The following is a 22,974-nucleotide window of genomic DNA, read 5'->3' as shown; positions in this document are numbered from 1 at the left end:
GGGGGGTGGGGGTGGGGGTGCTGAGTGACTACCATGCCGTCATGTTATTACTGTTTGGAAAAGTCTGCTTCACGCTCTTCATCTCCTCTCTTGCCAAGTTAGGAGTGTTTTACACATTGACCCACTTTGGTATGGAAAAACATGAAAAAAAAAAAGTTGACGTGGTTGCCTGTGACACGGCGTTTATCCCCCGAGGCTGAAGAGAGTGGAGGAGATGCCCCATTTGCCTTGTGAGGAGTGTAACAGGACAGGTCTCTGTTTCAGAGCTGTTTGAAGTTTTTACTCTGGATTAGGGAAGTGTAACAGACAGCTGTCAGCTGGTGGCCTATAAAACACAGAAAACCTTTCCATACAGCCAAAGAGATGACTAAGAGAGAATCTGATTTCTGCTACATCCTCACTTTTCTGTTCAAAGTTAATCCTGACTCCTGCAGATTCCTGACTCAGCCTGTTAGACACAGACCGTCACGTTAGGGCTGTCACCGTTCCAGATTTTAATGTCTCTGTGCACCATTAGAAGAATCTCCTTCTAACTTGACACAGATGTTTGCTTTAATTTAAGGGTGATCTGATTAGATTTGGGATGTCAAAGGTCAAAGGTCAATGTCTTTAGCCCCATGTTCTTTAGGCCTCATCCCTGCCTATGAACACAATAACTCAAGAATGCTTGGAGGGATTGCCTTCAAACTTTGATCATACTCTGATTCAAAGATGAACTGAATAGATTCTCAAGGTCAAAGGTCAAGCAACTGGATCTCATGTTAATCTCCTAGGTTTCTATGAATTATGCTTCCACAGAAAGTTCCTCTTGACCCAACTCTCTACTTTCACTGTCCAGCTATGATTTACAACTTCATAAAGGCATGTAACTGTATGGTGGTAGTTCTGGTAAAGCATAAGTACACTATGTGAACAAAAGTATTTGGCCATCTGTCCATTCTACCAGCAGGAACTATAATGACATTGTATTCATATCCATGTACTTTCATATGGAGTCGCCCCCCTTTAACATCTATGATGGCCTCGGATCTTCTTGGAAGGCTTTCCACAACATTCTGGAGTGTTTTTGTGGGAATTTGTGCCCATCCAATCTGTAGAACATTTATGAGGTCAGGCACTAATGTTGGACAAGAGGGCCTGGCTCACAATCTCTGTTCCAGTTCATCCCAAGGGTGCTGGATGGGGTTGAGGTCAGGGCTCTGTGTCTCAGTCAAGTTCTTCCTCTGAGCTCATCAAACCATGTCTTTCTAGTCCTTCTTTACGCTCTGGGGCACACTCATGTGGGAATAGAAAAGGGCCTTCCCCAAACTGTTGCCTCAAAGTTGGAAGCACAGCATTGACCAAAATGTCTTGGTATGCTGAAGCATTAAGATTGGCCTTCACTGGAGATAATGGGCCTAGCCCAAACCCTGGAAAACAGCCCCATACCATTATCCATCCTCCACCAAACTTCACAGTCAGGCAGGTAATGTTCTCCCAGCATCCTCCAAACCCAGACTCACCCAACAGAGAAGATGACTGGTCACTCCATAGAACATGTCTTCACTGCTCGACAGTCCAGCGTCGACGTGCTTTACTCAATTCCGTCTGACACTTGGCATTGGACTTGGTGATGCGAGGCTTGCATGCAGCTGTTGCCATGGAAACCCATTCATGAAGCTCCTGCTGCTTAGATTAATGCCAGTGGAAGTTCAGGGCTCTTCAGCTGTGGAATCAGCAGAGACCTGGAGAGTTTTAACACCTCCGCTTTGTGATTTTACGTGGTCTTCTGCTTTGTGGCTGAGTCGCTGTTGTTCCTAAACTCTTCCATTTTCTAATAACACTTACAGTTGACTGTGGAATATCCAGCAGAAATGAAATTTTTCCAACCATCTTATTGCAAAGGTGGTACCATCCCAGTACCAAGCTGAAAGTCACTGAATACTTTTGCCCATATAGGGTCTGATGATCAAAGATTTATTTCAGGGCATTCTGTCTTCATTCAGTAGGACGGGGGATTGAGCTGGAAACTGGGGAGAGAGAGCGAGTGGGGAATGAAATGCGGGAAAGAGCTACAGACTGGATTTGATCCCAGACCGCCTGCTTTAAGGACAACAGCCTCTCTATGCTGTTTGAGCTACAAACATATAGTAACTCAGATTACGGTATCCAAACATAGCTTTGGTAGTTTTCAAGTGTGGTCATTCATTAAAACACGGTAGATTGTCTATGTTTTACACAAATGGTTTGAAAAAGTTGTTAAGTATTTATGATTCAAGCTACCTCAGTTTACAAGAACATTCTGGTTCTACCTGTACATAAACAGAAAAGACATCACAACAGTGTCAGTAGAGTTTGAAATCTATCCTCTAGGCTGTCCCAGGTTTTAGAAACCCATATTCAGAGTAATGACTCTGCTGTGTTTCCTTATTTGACTTGGATAATCTAATACTGAACAAATGAGAGTTCATCAGTTTCACGTGGCTGCAGAAACAAAGCTCTGGTTCAGACTGCTGGTATCAGTTAGTGAGGATGAGTGCTGAAGGGTCAGCGAGTTCATATTTGAGTAAACATTGATCTTCATGAGAGGATTGTTTGGATCTCTGCTGTCTTTTTTTGGACACTCTCAGTCTGGTCTGAGGGAAAGGTTGGGTAGATTTATGGTGAAGAAATTTTTAATCCCTGAAAGGAAAACTTAAACTTATCTGCATGCTACATTTACCTCACATGTATATCCTCGTTATCTGTTTCATCATTAAAGAGGACTACTGGATCTCATAATGCAGCTGCTGAAGGGCAGAATTTAATGTTAGGTACTAATAGTTTTATGCTTACTCTCATACTGCCTTGTCGTCCGTCCGCTCTCTCCCCTTTTTTAGTCCATTTAATGATTTAGCCATGGTCTTTATTAACCATCAGCTGCACAACAGTTAATGATTAATGAAGTCAACAGGCAGGTGGAGCATGAAGTGGGCTGATATTCCACAGAGGAACAAACTGGATGACTCCTTTTCTACCCTCTCTTTAGTTTAAATTAAAACCAAGTGTTAATGTGCACTGATACTGCAGGATGGGATAAGACAGCCCCTCCCTCTTCCCTACTGTCCCTCATCAGCCACAACATCATTCAGTCTATGTACATTTGACCATTTCCAGAATGTCAGAACCACCCAAGGTGGACTCACTGTCATCTATGTGAATGTCAAACCATAGTACAAGCTCCTGTAGAATAGGGGTCCTCAACCTTTTCAGCCTGCAACCCCAAAATAAAGGTGCCAGAGCTTGGGGACCTCTGCCGTACCTGGAGGTGGTTGAACACAGCCAAGAATAGTCATGTGCAGACAAGGCTGTCCATAAGGGGGGATAAAAGGGAGAGCTTTCTGGGACCCAGCCAAACTGGGGGCCATGGAATCAGCAAAATCATCGTCCATTGTACAGTTAAGCTATGATAACCATATTTTATATTTAACCTGAATGATAGCCTCTCTTATCATAGCAACAAATATTTCATTTTTAGTCAGTTGTGCCAAAGTATATGAATAACCATCTTAAAAATTTAACTCCCTTCCCTAAAAACAGAATTAAAATAAATTGTCAAAAAAAGGTGGTGGAAAAGGTGGTTAAAGGGGATCTTAGAAGTAGCAGATATGGGTCAGAAATGGCAAAAGTTTGATAAAAGTGGCAAAAAATGTGTTAAAGTGGCAAAAACAGGCACAAAAAGTGGTAAAAGGTGATTACATAGTAGCAGAAATAGGTTTAAACTGGTTTAACTGAGGCCAAAAAATAGGCAGTAACTAGCAGAAATGGGTTTAACTGGCAACAATGAGAATAACAACAGTGAAATGTGGTTAAATGGGCAATAATGGGTGTAAAATGTAGTGAAAAGGGGTTAATTGTGGCAATAATGGATCAACAGAGGTAACAAAAGGTGGGAAGTGGCAAGAATTGGTTTGGAAGTGGCAAAAACAGGCAGAAAAAGTGGTTTAAAGGATTTTTAATGGATAAAAATGGGTTAAGAGTGGAAAAATGAGTTAAAATTGACAAAAATTGTTTGGAAAAAGTGATAAAAGGGGTTAAAATCTGGCAAAACTGGTGTAAAGTTGCAAAAAATGGGTAAAAAGAAGGGAAAACAGGTCCAAATTGTGCAAAATTGATGAAAAGTTACAAGTAATAGGGACAGAATTTGGTGGGAAAAACTAATTTCAAAAATGTTCTTCATTTTTTTAAGGCGTCTGGTGACCCTCTCTAAGCGTCTTGCCCAAGGGGGTCCTGACCCCCACTTTGAGAACCACTGCTGTAAAGGACACAAGTTTGAATGGGATTAGTTTTGGTTTAAGAAAAACATTGTTTATTTGCAGGTTCAGAGAAAAGAGCAACCACTACCCACAATTCCATTGTGTCAGAGCGACACCTCTGATTGGTGCAGCCTGCTTTTGACCCGCAAACCTCTGCAGTCAGCTGCTACCACAGAAGTTAATGGTTGTGGAAAAAGATGGGCGGGGACTGCTGAGATAAAAACAGCTGTCACCACATACGTCACCTGCCTCTAGATCAGCCAATAGAAAAATTAAACCAAATTAGGGCAGCTGTTATTAGTATTTCTAACTAGGGCTGAATGATCTGAGAAATAATCTAGTTGCATCATTTTCCACTTTTGTGATATGGTATGAAAGTTCCTCATCTTATTATTATTTTTTTTTTAAACAAACAGAATCAATAAATCATTCTAAATTACAAAAACACAGATATTATGTAGATTAAATATAAACTGTTCTTTCTGCAGGCCAGGCCGACATTTTTTGATGATATTAGATGATGCATGAATCGATATTATTTGATATTTATAATTTATCTGCCTCAATCACAGAAGGAAATGGAATGATTTGTTTAACTTAAAGCCATGTAAACAATCGTCATGACAACTAGGGCTGGACAAATCTCCATCCATTTTCTATACTGCTCATCCCGTTGGTGGTTGTGGGGGGCTGGAGCCTATCCCAGCTGTCATTGGGCGAGAAGTTGGGTACACCCTGGATTGGTCACCAGGCTGACATATAGAGACGGACACCCAGGCACGCTCACACTCACACTTATGGCAGATTTAGAGTGATCAATTAATCTAATGAGCATGTCTTTGGTGGTGGGAGGAAGCCAGAATACCCAGAGAGAAGCCGCGATGTGATTATTTTGACTCATATTGCAGATGCAATGTGAATTGTTGCATTGAAGAGAATGGTTGTTTGCATGATTTGTAGAGCACGACTTCTCTGCTGCAAAAAGAATGCATTAAACTGGTATTTATTTTCACAACTCAGGTCAAAGATACATTGTACCTTCTGAAAATTGCGGTGGAATGTGTTTCAGTTTAATCTAGATTGTGATTTGAGTTTCATTAATTGCACAGTCCTATTCCTAAAATAAAATAAAAAAAAATGCACTCAGTTGTAGAGACTTGTATCCTAACTGATAAGCAACACTAATAAAAATCTGTATACAGAGGTTTTCGGTTTAAAAAAGTGGCCTGATGGTCTTTATTTCTCTGTGACTGATCAGCTGTCTGGGAAGTAGCTGATCCGTTTTCTGTATCCTTCTCCCATCTTATCTCCTCGTCCCTGGATCTTATCTCTCTCTCTCTGGAATCCAAGCTGAGGCAGAGAGGTCACAGTCTTTCACCCTGAAGAAATAATGGAAAAGATAATAGAACAAATCTAATTTACCCATTTAAATTTAATTTAATTTACTCATTCAGAGTTTTGTATAATTTACTCATTTAAACTTTAAATTGTGGATGTCTGCTCCATCCTCAGACACTCACAGCCTTTTCCTCACTATTACTCTTTAATGATAACACTGTTGTGCATTTAATTTTACAGTTTGAGCTCCAGACATATGGGAAATATATAAACATGTTAATCTCCTTTATTTTGTCTTTTCATTAAATCCAGTTAAAGACAAAGAACAGCTTAGAAACAGTGTGTGTGATATCTGTGACTGTAGCCCTCCAGAAATGGGTCACATATGTTTAAATGTCTTTAAATAAGTTTAACAGTGTCTTATAAAAGTTCCTTAAACATGAGTGTTGTTGTGTGGGAGGATTTCTAGCCGTGGATTTGGAGCTCTGTCCAGTGTTTGCATCATCAGGTGGGCATTCATGTAGGACTGACTCCAAATAAACCAGAGAGCACTACTGTAGGTCTACCAGTGATGGATGTGTTGGAGGTCTAATCTGTATCAGGCTTTGGCTGTAAAATCAGCTCCTTAAAGTAAAACCAGTTCAGATGGTTTCAGTATTTTAATGAGATTAATTCACATTATTGAAAATGCAGACTATGGTGACCCTTATTATAGTAAGCTGTTTAAACCACTTCTACAAAGCTTTATGAAACATGACTCCCACACTGTCGTCCATTTTCAGCCCTCAGCGGCAGAAGATAACTCCTCTGCTCTGACAGATGCTGGATAGCAGAAATAGTTGTTTCACGCCTGCTCAGCGACTCAACAGTTGGACTCTTCAGTGACAGAGCATACAGACAGACAGATAAACTGACAGCATGAGCTCACTTGGTCTGTTTTCATATCTGATAGCTGCCACAGAGGTGAGTTTGTTAGCATTAGGTCACCAGTTTGAGGCGGAAATCAAAGATAAGAGGTGATTTCTAACCAGAGATATTCTAGGGCTGCTTCTGCAGTCACAGTGTGGAGATAAGTTAACAAGGGGCAGGCATCTTTACTGATAAAGAAGCACAGGTTTGGAGTAGTTATGGCAGAATGGTGTTGCACTGTAAAACCCTATTAGTAAACCTTACTTTAAAAAATCATGCAAAGTAATCGTCTTAAAAAACTTAAACTAAAATAAATTTTACCTAAGTAAACTAGAAATCATGTGTTGTATTCAAAAAGCCTTTTCAGTGTTGTGCACTTACGTTTGAGGTCAAGTCACTTAAGATAACATTAATCAAACCTTAAGATTTTAAATAATGTAATTGAATTAAGTCAGATGACTAAGTGAAGAGTACAAGTAATACCCATTTCTTTTCTGTTATCACCTCGATTTTCCTCGTACTTTTATGTTACATTAACTTAACTTTTTGAAAGTTAAACTGCACTGTGGAAACCTTCCTACACTTAAATATTCCATTGAAGTCACACTTAAACAACATGTTCAAGTATTTTTCTCAAATCTACATGTTCTTCATCTACTGTAATTTTATCTTATTTCCATCCCATACTTTAACCTCCAACATTTATGCCGGTCAGGGTAGGATAGCTTAAGAGACATCAACAGAGAGGTTCACACTGAACCAGGAAGTCCTCCTCCATCATGTTCAGTAAACATCTATGACATCTTGAGGTTTCTCTCCACAAGTAGGACTGAGTCAGTAACTTCACTCATGTTGCAAAAGTAGCTGATGCCTGAAGGCATTCTGGGAAAACTCTGCACATCAAGGAATGGTTGTCAAATAGCTTTAGTAAAATGACAAAAATATGTAGAATGACTGAGTACTGTTTACTTAAAACTAAAAATGTGTTTAATCATCTCAGTAATCAGAGTTGAAACTGCTTTTAAATTTTTAAGTTAACAAAACTCCTTTATTGAACAGCCCTCTACTGTTGGCTCTCACACTGCAGGACAGTTGTCTGGTTTCTCCAGTACAACGTCATGTAACTAGGTGCATGCTTTTTCCTCAAAAAAAAAAAGTTTGTCATGTTTTGCCCATGTCTGCAAAGATAAACACACTTTTTTTAACATTTGATACAATATTAGAGAGCTGCAGATGTCTTACAATCATAGCAAACATGCAGTTCCAGGACTTTTTATACCTATGCCTTACTTTGTAATGTCAAAAAAACCAATAGAGCTGCATGAAAGTTGAAACAACAGAAACTTTATGTTGTCCTCACTTCTTTTTACAGTATGAGAAAACTTTGCTCAAGTTCTTGCTCAGACTGTGAAATATCTTCTTCTTTTTCTGCTTGTTTGAATGTTGCTTTAACCTGGTTATTGCCACCTGCTGGACAGTGGTATGAATCAGTAAAATGGCCCTTAGATGTTCCTGGTTCACTTTTAGTCGTCTTTACTTGAAACTACAGTTAAATGGTTTCCTCCACTCCTATGTTAAACATTACTAAACAAAAAAATAGTAATAAATACATACAGTATGCTTGACTATCAAGTGAAGTTGACTTAATTTGTGTGAGTCTGGATAGATATCATTGTTTACAGAGGGAGATAACATTGGACTACTAAATCCTGGCGAACTCTGGTTAATCCACGCAGCCACAGTGATGTAAAATCAGTCCATTACTGCTCCTTAATGCATCATTTAAAATCCCACAGAAAGCTCAGTGGACGAGTCAAGAGTCATCTGAACCTTGTGTTATTAAATATTTACCTTTTTTGTTTATTTATTTACTTATTTTTTATTGTTCATTTGAGATATTTTTATTTACTCTCTGATCTGTAGATGAATTATCAAAAACGCAACTTTGAAGTTCCTAATTTTCGTAGCAGAAAAGCATAAAAAACATAACCAGCTCCCTTAATCAGAGAGATGTTGATTCATACAGGATTAGTATTATCTGTGGACCTCTGTGTCTGAAATATGATCAGTAATCTGCCCTGGAATTTTTACTCCACTAACTACAGACATGGTCGATTCACACGGGATTAAAAACACAGACATCCCTCATGATTATTAGGAATTGCCAGAGGCCCTTCGGTAATTCTAGTCCTATGTGAATGTCATAGGGCTAAATTTAAAAAAGCTGCCAAGTTGACCCTTATTTCTACCGATCTGGCAAAATACAAAGCCCTGCTGAGATGTTAACGCTGTTTCTGCCTCCTGACTTCCCTGTCCTAAAATCAGCAGCACTAGTCCTTTAAGCTCTGTTTAAGTTTGCTGATTAAGTGAAATGATTACTCTAGGTGTCTGTTCTTTAAGTTAAAACTCCTCCTAAGTCTCAGCTTCATGCCTACAGTGCTGGTTTTTCATTTTAATTCATGACTCAATGATCCAGCTCCTCCTGGCATCTGTAAAGCTCTCTTCCTGCTCTTGGTGACCGTTTCTCACATCTGTTCTACATTGTGACTCCTGTCGTACTTTATATTCTTCTAAGTGCTCTCTCCTGTTTCTGTTGTTTTGATGGCAAAGTGTTGTGTGCTCTTTCAGACTCATGATAAAGGTTTATGACCTTGAGGGTCAGAGTCATCCTCAGCTTTAGTGAGTATTAATCTGACAGTGAGGAAGCTCTCAAATGTTGAGAGAGGTGGATTCTGGGAAACTGTGGGTGCTGACGGGAAGAGCGACAGGGAGAAACAAAAGAAGAGGAAACAAAGATGATGGGAGGAATTCAAATGCATCTCTGGGGCAGAGTGAATCCATTAGTGTGTTTGTTCTCCTTTCACCTGGGTCACTGCACTCCTGAGAGAGTCCTGCGCTGAACTCACCAAGGGAGAAGGCACTTGTAGATGTGTGCATACTTGCAGGGTGGGCGGTGTTTGCCTTTGAAAGCATGAGTATGCATGCTTGCACAAAAGATGACGCAAGCTTGTGCACACACATAGTAGCATTCTTCTATGGCGGTGCTGTTTGACCAGCGTGAAGGATGTCCAGACTCCTAGAGGGGCCTCTCTGCTGCTCCTACTGCATGTCTGCTCCTTTCTGTTCAAGGTGCCACTTCATGTTAAAAGGACATTCTATAGTTGTGCAGAAGAAATAAGAAGCTGAATTTAAAAAGGACTTGCCATGCCATCAAATATGGGCTGTAGAAAGGTTGGGAAATAAACATGCTTATTAAAAGGATGATACAATTATAAAATGAAGGAAAGCAGTGACTAATCACTCCACAGCCTCCAGGCTCTTTTATGCTTTTATTACTTAATTATCATTTTTTTATAGTAGGCTTGCTCTGTCAAATCTTCCCACTTTATCTCTTCATTTAATTTCAGTCCTTTGGCTAAAGTCATCATGTGGGATTAAGTTTGTCTGCATATGGATGCAGAGAATGCTCGGTGGTCTGACTGTCTAATAAAGCTGTTTGTGCGAAGTGATGAGATGTTTCATGCTTGAACCTGTTGTCATCAGCCCCAGGTGTTTCTGTTTTCTTCACATCAAAATAACTTGTCAAAGTTCATTTTAACCTTCTCTTGGCATCAGTGTTAACCTCTGTGTTCTCTATCCCAGATGCAGGAGTTGGAGCAGAGGGTGACCGAGGCTGACCAACGAGCAGAGAGCGCTGAGAAACAGGTAGATGGGAAGTTTAAGTCTTTGGACAACAGCTTGTAGAATATTTTAATTCAACTATGCTTTTTAAAACCTGACATCACTGAATGTGGCAACAACACTAGAAAATAAGCACAGTTACACGGGTAGACCTATGAATAAGCAAGCTTTAAAGGTGAAATATGAAGTTTGTGATTTTGCACTTTAGCGTCAGTCAGATTGCTAGCTCGATTAAATAAACTAGGGATGTACAATGCTTGATTTTTGCCAATATCCGATATGCCAATATCTACAAATTAACAATAGTCTATACCAATATTTAAATGTAGTTCAGATCTAAAACTTAAGTCTTTAAAACACACAATTAGGGTGAATAAAACAGTTTCTGCTTTCAGGATTGCCATCAGGCTCTCTGAAGGCTGCTGTATTTGAAAGCCAGTATTCAGCTGAGGAACCAATCCAGATCTTGCTAGTAGCCACAACCGTACACCCTCTTCTTTACCAACCAACCAAGAACCTCCACCTGCTGAGAAAAGGAGAACACATAACACAGAGCACAGCAGCAATACAAATACAAAACATCAATACTATAATACATCAAGGCAATAATACAGCAATACGACAGTTATCCTGTGTCAAAAAGAAGAAAAGTCTAAAATGCAAAACAGTCAAATTTTAAAATGCACTTCAAAGTATGCGATTGGTTAAAATTAACTGCAGAAATTCTAAGATTAATAGATACGATTTTTCTTTAACTTGAGTCTGTAACATTTAAAAGGACACAGTCATTTCTAGACGAATAAGATAGATCAAATAAAGATATATTTAAAAATAAAAGCAGAAATTTAACATCCACTTAAAAGCTTTTTTCATGGTTTTCATCGCGCTGCACGTTTTAGTTATTAGAGATCAATGTTGAGGCTAAATGAAGATTTTAATGTAAAACTAAAGTGTCCAAGCTCAAGAATGAAAGTAAAGTCAAACATTCAGTGATGTAAGAGGAAATCCTACATATAGAGAACATAAAGCTACAGAGTCGGAGGATTTCGTGTTTTTTGTGTGAGCATGAGTCAACCTTTGATGGGATTTAACAAAAGCATAGTGAGGTTTAAGGCTAAGAAGCCTCATACATTACATATGACACACAGCCTCCCTCTCTGTTGTGTTTAATCTCCCATTTGCTGTCATTACTGGCTGCTCCAGGTGTTTTCTGTAGGTTGTAATTTGATGGTGCCCTTTCTTTAAAAACAAGAAATACCTCCGGGCTTAGGAGGCTTTTTTTTTTTTCCCGTAAGAGCAACCTCAGTGTTTTCTTCTCTGCTTTTGTCTGCTGCCCATCAAAACTTAACGAACCGTGCACATTTAAGCTTTCCTTTTGCATTCAATCCTGTAATTATGCATTTCAGATTCATGTCATGGAAGAAAAGCTCAAGTCTGCAAACATACAAACCAGCGACTCGGAGAGCTCATTGTACAGGAAGTATCAGGACCTGAGCAGTCAGGTTCAAGAAAAAGATGCCATGATAAAGAGGTTGGAGATGCAGCTGGAAAAACAGGTATGAGCTGAGTCAGCAGATAAAGAACAGAAATGTCCATTTATGTTCATGATGTATAGGATGATGCACTAATCCACCAACTCTGACTGCAGATCTTAGTCAGAGCCCAGGAGGCCAAAATCATTGAGGAGAAGGCTGCCAAGATTAAAGACTGGGTCACCTTAAAGCTTAGAGAGGTAAGCTCACATATGTGCTCATACTTCTCTGAATGAAGCAAAGGCCTCCGGGTAAACCCTCACCCTGCTGAGATACATTAACTGTTGTAAAGAGTTATGTTCATGTCGTTATATATCATCTGATTCTTCACCTGAGTTTGAACAGCTATTAGCCTGAGAAGGATGGAAATGCTTCCAATTTATCATGTTTCTCTGTAATTAAGCAGCTTTACGAGGTAAAATACAGGCATGATTTAATAGAGCTGACCTTAAAAGTTGTGCTTAAAAGATGTCTGTGGTGCTTTACAGATGGAGCAAGAGAACCAGCAGCTGAAGACGGCTAATCTGAAGCAGTCAGAACAGATAACGGTGCTGCATGACAAACTACAAGGTAAATACTACTGTAAGAAAGTCTGGACCACTGCAATAAAACCTGAAATCATTCCAAAAAATGTTAAGATGTAAGAAAAAAACTAAAGTCAGGAACACTCCTGTCATACATTTGACCATTTTATTGCAAAATGGATGTACAGTTTTACTTTGAGGAGAAGGCTCTGCTCTAAAGATGCTCCCTGGGTTAGTCAGCAGCATGCTTTGACTTTCCAGGCTAGAAACCCCCATATAATTACAATGCATACTGAATACAATAAAATCAGTTCAAAAGAAATTAATCCATAGCACTGTGAATCTGAGTATGAGGGTGCATAAAGCTTTATGCTATAAAGGGGGAGGCTGGGGTGGAGGAGGTGAAGCTTCAATCTATAAAGGAGGAGACTGGGGTGGAGAAGGTGAAGCTTTGCCAGCAGCAGCAGTTTGGTGCATCATTATTAATGAAGCAGGGATTGGTGAGAAGTACATCATATTTAAATACACTACTATATTGAGAGAAAGAGCTGTGATTGGCTGTGGGAGCTGGGAGGAGATAATTGGGATCAGCTGGCCGTTAGCTGATCACAGCTGGGCGTATGACTACCGTGTCCTGCATGAACTAACTATCGGCTTTATTTAATTTTCAAACTAGCCTGAGACCGTTACACTAGACCTTAATACTGCACACATACTGTAGACTGTTCCAAACTCTCATACTATCTTCAAGTTCCTTCACATGTGACCATGAAAATGAATCAGTTTTTCCATCTTTCCTCTCTGAATCAGCAGTTAGCTGTGCTAGCTAGCATGCAAGCTTTAAATTGACAGGACACAACAGATTCACACAGCAACCATACTGTAAAATGGTTAATCCCATTCATGCTTATTGCAGTGGGAATGCTAGAAGTAACTTTTTTTTTTTTTTTTTTTTCATTTCAGGTTTTGGGTGGATTCATATTGCTTGCATTACTTACTCAAAAGTCATGTCTTCATGCAGTGATTGGATGTCTCTGCTTGGATCCGTTCCCAGAGCTCCGGTAGAAAACAGACAGAGTAACCAGTATTTTCTCTCTCCCCCATAGCCCTCCTAGAGAAACCTACATCCTGTGGATCTCCTGCCACCTCCCCTGTAATGGATACCCACCTGGTGCCCAGCAGTCCGCTGTTTCCTCCCAGCTGCCCCGGCACGCCACCTGCCCAGGACGACAGCTGGAGACAGACAGGTCCCCGAGGAGCCGTCTCTAATATGAAGACGTCGCCCGCAGGTGTGCTGCCCTCAGTTTATTTTAGATTGAGACTCTAAGCAGGATGCTGTTGAGGCAGTGGTTTTCTACTAAGTTGGACTGATCTAATTTCTGGCAAAATCATAAGACATCACTGTAGGACACTGATCATCAACTGAAGGCCAAATCAGGCCCCAACAGCTTCCCATCTGGCCCCCAGAAGGTTATTAAATTCAGAAAATGTGTGGAAAATATGTTATGGTACTAGTGTCTTTTCATTTTCAAAAATTCCTATAGCTATTGAAGGAACCCCAAAATTAAGGGGAATAGAAATAAAATTCTGTGTTGGCTTAATGCTTGCAGAGTGTTACAAAAATCCCCATCAGCCATTATAAGTAAATAAGATGCATGATAAATACATAATCATCAATCCATTCTTAAGTAAAGCTGCTGGTTACTGTGCCAACTTACCAATTCAGGTGCTTTGAGAATGTATTTTTCCCTGCCTTGATATCAAAACAAAAGACCTGTTTCATGCATGTGTTTTCACCAATCAGGATTTGACATATTTGACTCAAACTCAGTGATGAACAATGGGACAGCCCTAACATATGTGGTGAAATATCTCAATCGCCCCCTTGTGAAAAGAGGGACTGAATTCACTGCTGATGTCTAAAAATAAGGAACCAAGAAAAAATTCTGGCCCTTGTGCAAATGCAGTTGGTTATCCCTGCTGTAGGATTACCAGAGGTCATATATTAGACGGGATGACAGCTTCCTGTGAGTGAAACCAAAAAAATGTAGAGCTCCCCCCTGCTGACTAGCTGTAGTATAGGCCTGAACTCTACTTTGTCTTTGTTAACAGATTGGTTATTTGTCGAATTTTAAAGTCAAAATAAACATCAAAGAAATGTAAGTCAAACCCAGAATCTATCAGGATAGTTATTTTAAATGATGCTGATTTATGTCCATGAGTTTATTTTTCTTCATTAATTTGTTTCCAGTTATTTTAGGAGAAAAGGAGCAGAAGGAACCTAATAACTGACAGCTCTGTGGCCTTTGCGGCCCCTTGCAATGTTGTTATCAAGATTAGCAGAGTAGATGAGAAAATGTGAGAGAAAACTTAACAAAATTAACAATACAGCCACTGAAATCTGATACTCTGTGGACTTTACCAGCCTGAGGGGTCTACGACATTTAATCAGCAGTCTAAATATGTGCTTTGGGTAGCAGTAGCAGTTCAGCTCATCCAATCTGAGCTTTCCTTGACTTTAATTGTCACACCAGTGCAGTATTTCAGCACCGTCACAGGGTTACTCTAGCTTCAGTCCTGTACAGCAGGAAACTGAGGCTTGTTGTCCATACTGATACACAGCCAATGGGATAATGATCAGTATTTGTTATTAATGTTGTAAATCTGTCTCCTCAGATGTGAAAAGGACTCTAGATAAGTCCAGTAAAGGGATTTGCCTCGGAGACCTTGTAGCCCATGATGCTCTCTCTCAGACCTGGAGCAGAGAAGGTCCCAGCAGTCCCTCCATCAGTGGTCCAGAGCTCCCAGCAGGTACTGAGGGTGCAGCAGGGGGCTCAGACAGAGACAACTCCTCTGATGAACTCAACAGCAAATTCCGCTCTCAGTGTCTCCACTCGTCCTCTTCCTCCTCGTCTTCATCCTCAGCCTACGAAATGGCACATGGGCCGAGCACCCCGGAGCCTCCCATCAGAATGACGCCCAAAAGCCCGCTCCTGTCACGCTCCCCCTCCACCAACAACCCCTTCCCCAACCCTCAGATCCACCTGTCAGGTACAAGCATGACGTTACCCAAAGTCAGGACTCCACTCACCCCCAGAGACAGCATCCAGCTGGTGAAGAAGCACTACAGCCAGCCCCAGCCCAGCCTTGACCGACTCCACCACCTCAACGTTAACATCGACATCATGACCTCCTCCTCCTCCACCTCCTCCACCCTAAAGAGCACAGGCACCGCCACCTCTCCTTTCTCACAGGTCATCGAGGAAACGGACATTGATGATGGACTTTCTGACAGCATGGATGGAGTGGTGGAGGGGTCGGGATCAGAGGAGACAGCCAAGGATGGGGTCTCCTTTGTGGGACTGGCAGAGGAGCTGGAGCGTCTGGATCCAGAGGTTCTAAAACCACCAACGCCACCTTTACACCGCTTCCCTTCATGGGTATAAGAGACCACTTTTACAACTCCATTTAATATGTGCTTTACGTACTTTTGCATGCGTAACTACCTGCAAATATAAGGAATTTTATTGCACCCAATGCTTTTCTTGGCTCCAGTCAAGGCTCTGAAGACAAGATTAAAGCTCCTGTGTGGAGGTTTTATTCAACAGACTGAAGTTATGATTAATGCCAAGCAAACAGGAACATCCGTCCTGACTTCTTGTTTCCTTCCAGGAGAGTCGGATCTATGCGGTGGCAAAATCAGGAATGAGAGTATCAGAGGCAAGTCCTGGAGCCAGAGGCTTCGGACGAGGTGAGTCTGACCCACAACAGAAGAGCCATCTAGTGTTCTTCATCAGCATTCACAGGTCATGGTGGTAATGAATTAAATATCCAGTGTAAAGGGAGACAGAAAAAGCTGCACATCTGCTGATGTGTGGTGTCTGTCACAGAGTACGTCCTGGTCTTTGGTGGTGAGGAGAAGAGTCAGTGCTGTGAAGTGAAGCTTCATTCAGCTGAGTCTGAATCTGCTGTAGATGTGTGTGGTTAGTTTGGATCTGTCAGTGCTGCCTTTGATTCACTTCCTCTTGCCTCAGGCTCAGCACACCTGCACAGGTGTGGCCTCTGCTCTGGGAGGCTGTCGAGACCCCCCCTCTTATTTTAAAGAGGAGCATGAGAAGGAGGACGTTAAGAGGCGGTTGCTTTTTAATCAGCTGTGATGAAAGGCCGGGTGGTGGTGGGGCTGTAATTACTGCTGCTGTCTGTGCAGACATCATCTCTTCTCCACACGGAGCTTTGACAGCTCTGATGGTCCAGGATCCTCACTGCCAAAGGGCTGTTATGGATGAAGTCAACGCTCACTCAGCTTATTCAGCAGCTTCTCATGTCTTTGCCCAAAGGTGCATCTGTAGGAGCGGTTTGATCGCTGACAGTTTAATTCTAATGTTTATTTCTGATTTATGTTTGTTCTAAAAGAGGTCAGGTAAGGTCAGGTCAGGTATGGGAGCATATGCTTTACCTTAGTCTTGTACTGCTCTGTCCTCCTGATGGCCATCCTCCAGGCCTGCTTCAGGACCATGCCCCATCTCTCCAGGTATCCCTCCCAGCTGGTCCCTCTACGTGGCTCTGTTCTCTGCCCCTGTTACAGCCCCATTATCCAGTCCACACAGGTATTAATTTGAGCAGATACTGGTTTTTAAATGTAGTTCAGACCTGAAACTTTAGAGGATGGTATTGCTATGACGGCCTTGTGGTAATGTAGGTAAGATAATGATGTCTCCATGTTGGTATGGAGGGGGGTGGCTCTGGTTCAGCTCTCTGAAGGTGTCCTGGGATGAAACAAAGGTGAAGGAGGATTCCCACTGGACAACCGTGGTGAAGTGTTGGCTTTTGTTTCCCATCTGTTGGCATGTTTGACTGGTGGTGGTAAATAATAAAGGGTTAGGGATTTTTTCACTGAGCGCTGATCCTTTTTATGTTTTTTCAGAATGCTTATACTGATATCACGCTGATGATATTCTGCAGCCCTTAAATCAAGTCTAAATGTTTTCTGTTTTATTTTGCAGTGTCTAACTTACCACAATATCCAGCGGCGGGTCCGTTCACTCAGTTGATCTATAAGAATATAAATGTACCGGTCTACACCACACTGAAAGGGGTGAGTGGAATCATGTTTCAGTGAATTCATGGTTGAATCTGCGCTCTCCTTTAGCTGTCTCATGATTACATGATTTTCTTTTTTTTTTTGTGCCTTACTTTGTGTTTGGTGTTTAACCTTCCCTAATCTGTCAATTCCTCATTTTAGAAAGCCACTCAGATCAGCAGCGTACCTCTGCCTGACGAAGACTCAGGGTCTGAGGATGACAGCAGCTCTCTGGCCAGCTTACGGACCTCCATCCTGAGTCCAGACAAGAAGGGCAGCGTTCCTGGGAGTCCTCGTGCTGTCAAGAGAGGTGAAGATATGTAGATTAAAATGCATCATGTATCTAAAAAACCCCATAATGATTACCTCAGAAGCTGATTTATATTTGTGTTAAAGTGGCAAGGAGCTTCAACCCTCTGATAATCGTTAGAATAATGTGTTTTCTGTCTTAAATGGCCTGACTTAAAACTTTATCCAGGGCTTTAGCTGTACTTCCCAGGCTGGTTTTGTATTTACATAGGCATGGACATTTCTCTCCTCACTGGTGATGTTTGGCTGTTTTAGCTGTACTTTTCTGTTGTCTGCTTTCTGTTGTATGTCTGCCTAGCTATGTGTTGTGTTTGCAGTATCATTTTACACAGATAAAGGTTATAATGGATGAATAAAGCTCTTTGAATTGAGCTGACTATGCACCCCCCTCTGTTTTCCCAGGAGTGTCCATGTCCTCCATCAGCTCAGAGAGTGATTACGCCATTCCTCCTGATGCCTACTCCTTGGACAGTGACTACTCTGAACCAGAGCACAAAGTCCAAAGAACCTCCTCCTATTCCTGTGAGAGCACTGGACCTGTGAGTGGAGCCCTAGTTTTCTCTTTAATTCTCTAATAGGAGTCTTCTGCCATCTACTCCTATCAATAAGGCGGAAAACACCAATGCTCTACTGCTTTACATCAGCAGAACTCTACATGCAAACCCCTAATAAAAGATAATGTATGTAGAAATGACTAGGCAGGTTTGTCTGAATAATCTCTGTCTGCAGGAGATGCTGGAGAAGTCTGGGTACCTGCTGAAGATGGGCAGTCAGGTTAAAGCCTGGAAGCGTCGCTGGTTCATCCTGAGGAATGGAGAGATCCTCTACTACAAATCTCCTGTGAGTGTTTCTCTCTGCGAGCAGGCCTGTCTGCTTCCTTCTAAGGTTTTACTGTCTGCACAGAAAACATTGCAGGAATATTTCAAAATCTTGAGTGTTTGCGTGGAAGATGGCTGCAGTTGTAAGCACAAGTCCCACCCTTATCACGGGGAGTTTAGTCAGCGTAGATGGAAAATAAACATTTACATCTATGATATCATCAGATGCTAATAATGTGAAGGGGCTGATATTATAAACCAGAACAGAAGTGAAGGTGATTGTCAATGTGTGTTTGCAGAGTGACGTGATCAGGAAACCTCAGGGTCAGATTGAGCTCAACTCATCGTGCAGTATAGTTCGTGGAGAAGGAGCGCAGACGTTTCAGGTAAGTGGAGAGAACCTCAAAAATCATTTTTATCCTTGGGGTTTATGGCCCTGTTGGCATACATGTAAGACAAGGAAAAAGGCCAAAATAATAATTTTTTAAAAATCATATACGATGCAATAGAATACACTTTAATGTCCCTTTGGGGTAAATTTGTCTTCAAAATCCACTAGTATGTGGATTAGCACATATTTTAAAAACATTGGTGTTTACCAAAGGGACTAAAACTGAGAAATCCTAAAGTTTGATGTTTGTTGCTCAAATTCTACAGGTTATATACTGAATTCAAATAAACGCCTTGTTTAGATGTACAATTTCATTTACTTTAAATCATAGAGAAAACAGTTTTTAGTGAATCACAGCCTGTCTCAAAGCTCTGTATCACAGCAGAGCTTACCTGCTTCATACCAGAGCAGCAACTTAGAATGACATCAGTTGTAGCGTTGGTCTGGAATGCTTTTCTGATCCTGATCTCCGACACCTCCGTGATCCTATCTCAGTCAGCATTTCTCTCAGATTTCTCCTTTTTGTCTCATCAGCTGATCACGGAGAAGAAGACCTTCTATCTGACCGCTGATTCACCCAACATCCTGGAAGAGTGGATCAGGGTCCTGCAGAACATACTCAAAGTCCAGGCTAGCAGCCCTGTTACCGTGGAGACCAGCGCCAAGCCCACAATGAGAGGATGGCTTACAAAGGTCAGGAAACAAGTCCTGAGACCATATCAGTTAAAGACCCCTGGTTACTTACCCTCTTTAGACAAGATCAGGACCACTCTAAGGTCTGTTAGCTAAAGTGAAGCTACTGCTATGAGACAATTAGCTTAGCTTAGCATAAAAAACTATAGATAGCTGAACTTAGCATAAAAACTGGAGCTTAGCTTAGCTTAGCATAAAAACTAGAGGTTAGCTTAGCTCAGCATTAGAACTGGAGCTTAGCTTAGTTTAGCAAAAAAACAAAAAAAAACTAGAGGTTAGCTTAGTTTAGTATAAAAACTGAAGGTCAGATTGGCTTAGCAGAAAAAAATGGAGGTTAGTTTAGTTTTACATAAAAACTGGAGATTAGCTAAGCTTAGTGTAGCATAAAAGCTGGAGGTAGTTTGGCTTAATTTAGCATAAAAACTGAAGGTTAGCTTAGCTTAGCATAAAAACTATAGGTTAGCTGAACTTAGCATAAAAACTGTAGGTTAGCTTAGTATTAAAACTGGAGGTTAGCTTAGCTCAGCATAAATAACGGAGGTTAGCTTAGCTTAGCATTAAAACTGGAATGCCAGTTTCTAAAGCACCTGAATTTACACACATCCAAATGTAATACTGTTAAATGTTCATAATGCTTTTTTAATACTTAGCCCTACTTATATAGTATAGAAAATCTTAATCTTTACTAGGAGTTACTTAGATTCTTGTTGAAGAGTTGATATATTTGTAGAAATCCATACTTCCCTAAAATGTAGATAATCTAGATGAGATTGGTCTAGATAATCCAGTCCCTCTCTCTCTGAAGGATTCCTGAAATAACTCTTTTCAGGCCTGATGTCCTTTTCAGACTGATAGGGAAGTGTCTGTCACTGGGGTCGGGTCAGGGGGAGGGGGGCTGACGGAGAAGTCTACAGCCAGATTCTTAAACCTCCTTCACGTTGGGACACGGCTGTGAGGCAAAAGCTGCTGGAATGTTTGACACCTCCTCTTCTCTCTGCCTCTCCTTAGCCCCAGACAGTCTGTGGGTAAAATTAAGACACTTTAACATCTGATGAGTATGTTTGACGGGACTCTGACTAAAGACTGACGGTCTCACTATGAGATGATGGAGCCAGAGTCCTCTCCAATCCCACAGTCCTTCACTGAGAGCTGTCTTTGATCCGCTTGTTATGACCAGTGTTGGTCAAGTTACTGTTAAATAGTAACTAGTTACAGTTACTAGTTACTGCATGCAAAAAGTAACTGAGTTACTGCATTCTAAAAGTAACTAGTGACTTTTAAAAGTTACTCAGGTGTTACTTTTTTACTTCAACCCTCATTGTAAACATCACATTCATAATGTTGCCATTATTTTTGCGTCGGAAAGTAATGAAACAGTATAACTCAGTACAAATGTTTCTCAACCTTTGACATGGTTAAAGCATTTGTGCACTGTTTAAAAAGTCTAAAATAGATGTACTCTATTGACAGTGTACAGAGTAAATACCAACTGCTCTCATTTCTTTCTACATGATGGTCCTCTCTTGTATTATGTTTTTTTCTCATTATTTCTCTGAAGGCAGCGGACTCTACAGCTTATATCAGCGTGTCTTTAACAACATACCTTGCAATCAGTCCTTTAGTGCTGCCTTGGTGACACACTGTGCAGTTGGCGGTGATTTAAAATCCAGCCTTGGTTTTTTACATGGAGTGGCTCCTCCTTGGTCTGCCGGGCTAACGTGAGCGGTACCTGGGTTAGCGGTGTTTGTAGCATCCAGCTCTGTGGAAACTAGCTTAGCTGTAGCAGTGTTTAACTCAGTGCTTCTTAAGGTTGGAATATATATTCTTGGCGGTGGGAAAGTTTACTCCCCTGTTCTTTTTTGTCCTTTATCTGAAGAGGGAAAAGTAATGCTGGTGTTTCCAAGACAGAGAGCTCATGCTCGAACGCTCAGCCATGACGTGTGTGTGCGCTTCAGTGTCTGTGTTTGTTTGTGTGTGTCTGCAGAGGCTCTATTCTCTCACAGGATGCAGATGTGCTTACGGTCCTGTCACGTCATCCGCCAAACCGGATGTTTTCTAACCTTCATCAACGAGTTGTCGATTGTCAAAGTAACGAGTAACGTGTGATTTAAATTCTCAGTAATTGTATTGGCGTTAATAATTTTTAAAAGAAACACATTAAACTACTAGTTACCATAAAAAGTAACAGAGTTACTTAGTAACGCGTTACTCCCAACACTGGTTGTGACAAGGTCTTGGTTCAGTCTTGATGCTCATAGTTAACCCTGCTGACCTCTCTGAAGGATGTACAGCTAGCTTAGTGCTGATGGCATCTAATGGTGACATCATTGCTCTATTCCTACCTGTAAACTCTCTACAGACAGGATCAGGTGTTATTATAGTTTAACATTCCTGGTCAGAAGAAGGTTGAAGGAATCTGAGAGAGGAGGCAGCGTGCACACTCAAAACAAATTTAAGAGGCAGAAACTTTAGAAATTAGGAAATAAAGGGGATTAAAGTAATGTGTACAATAACTGAGAACAGAATCATCATGGATTTAAAGATCTGGGGAAACCACTGGACTAGAGAATGGAAATTCTTTTTTAGATATCTGCAGCTGAGAGATTTGTAAAGGTATAAAACTTAAAACAGTAAATGGAATTATCAACACAGAGATAAAATAGGACAACATTCAGAATAATATCAGCACAACCTAAGAGAAGGTAAAGACTCATCAACCATGTGCATTAAGGAGAAATGGGACAGGGAGCTAAATACTGAAATTACAACAGAAGAATAGTTTAACTAACCTTGCAAAGAAGATAGGTGGGCCAGACATCAGGCAAATCCATCTTACAGAGCTCCGATCGGAATCACTTGTGCCATGTCTGAAAAAGGATTAATCAAGGCCATTTAAGGAGAGCGAGGTGGTAGCTACAGGCGGGGCTTGGTGCTAGATGTGTTAGATGTGAGCTGTCTTCATACTCTCTCTGCTGCTTTGTTATTCCAGGTCAAACATGGACACTCAAAGCTGGTGTGGTGCTCTCTGGTTGGAAAAATCTTCTACTATTATCGAAACCAGGAAGACAAGGTAGACAAAAATACTATCCCTCTACGTCTGACATGCTCTCACCTGCTTTAAAAGTGTGATTATTCCCACCTTAATTATGAATGACTACTATTATCTAATAATGTCTTTATTTCTGTCCTAGCTGCCTCTGGGTCAGCTGCAGATGCGGGAGGCCTCTGTGCAGGAAGTGGATCGCTCCTGTGATTCTGATGAAGACTACGAGGCCGGCAGTCGAGGCTTCCTCTCCTCACACTGCACTTTAGTGGTCCAGCCCCGAGACCAGAGTCCTACGTACCTGCTCATCGGCACCAAGCAGGAGAAGGTAGCAACAGATCATTCATGCATTATTGCTGAACGTCATGATGAGATTCAAACA

At 41.1% G+C, this 22,974-nt stretch overlaps 1 protein-coding gene across 1 annotated transcript in view; it reads left to right on the top strand.

Annotated features, from left to right (window-relative positions):
- Positions 1-22,974, top strand: part of plekhh1 (pleckstrin homology domain containing, family H (with MyTH4 domain) member 1) — a 50,407-nt gene that overhangs the window by 12,136 nt on the left and 15,297 nt on the right. Inside the window, exons 3-17 of the mRNA XM_041813145.1 lie at positions 10,164-10,226; positions 11,609-11,758; positions 11,851-11,934; positions 12,223-12,304; positions 13,365-13,547; positions 14,935-15,698; positions 15,931-16,009; positions 17,262-17,353; positions 17,501-17,648; positions 18,050-18,186; positions 18,377-18,487; positions 18,765-18,851; positions 19,391-19,549; positions 22,539-22,619; positions 22,741-22,920. Of these exons, the coding sequence (XP_041669079.1) occupies positions 10,164-10,226; positions 11,609-11,758; positions 11,851-11,934; positions 12,223-12,304; positions 13,365-13,547; positions 14,935-15,698; positions 15,931-16,009; positions 17,262-17,353; positions 17,501-17,648; positions 18,050-18,186; positions 18,377-18,487; positions 18,765-18,851; positions 19,391-19,549; positions 22,539-22,619; positions 22,741-22,920 (2,400 nt within the window). The remainder of the gene's footprint in view (positions 1-10,163; positions 10,227-11,608; positions 11,759-11,850; positions 11,935-12,222; positions 12,305-13,364; positions 13,548-14,934; positions 15,699-15,930; positions 16,010-17,261; positions 17,354-17,500; positions 17,649-18,049; positions 18,187-18,376; positions 18,488-18,764; positions 18,852-19,390; positions 19,550-22,538; positions 22,620-22,740; positions 22,921-22,974) is intronic.

This window comes from Cheilinus undulatus, linkage group 18 (genome assembly GCF_018320785.1).
Source record: "Cheilinus undulatus linkage group 18, ASM1832078v1, whole genome shotgun sequence".
Taxonomy (NCBI): Eukaryota; Metazoa; Chordata; class Actinopteri; order Labriformes; family Labridae; genus Cheilinus; species Cheilinus undulatus.
The sequence above is the reverse complement of the archived record's forward strand: the minus strand, read 5'-3'. Positions and strand labels throughout refer to the sequence as shown.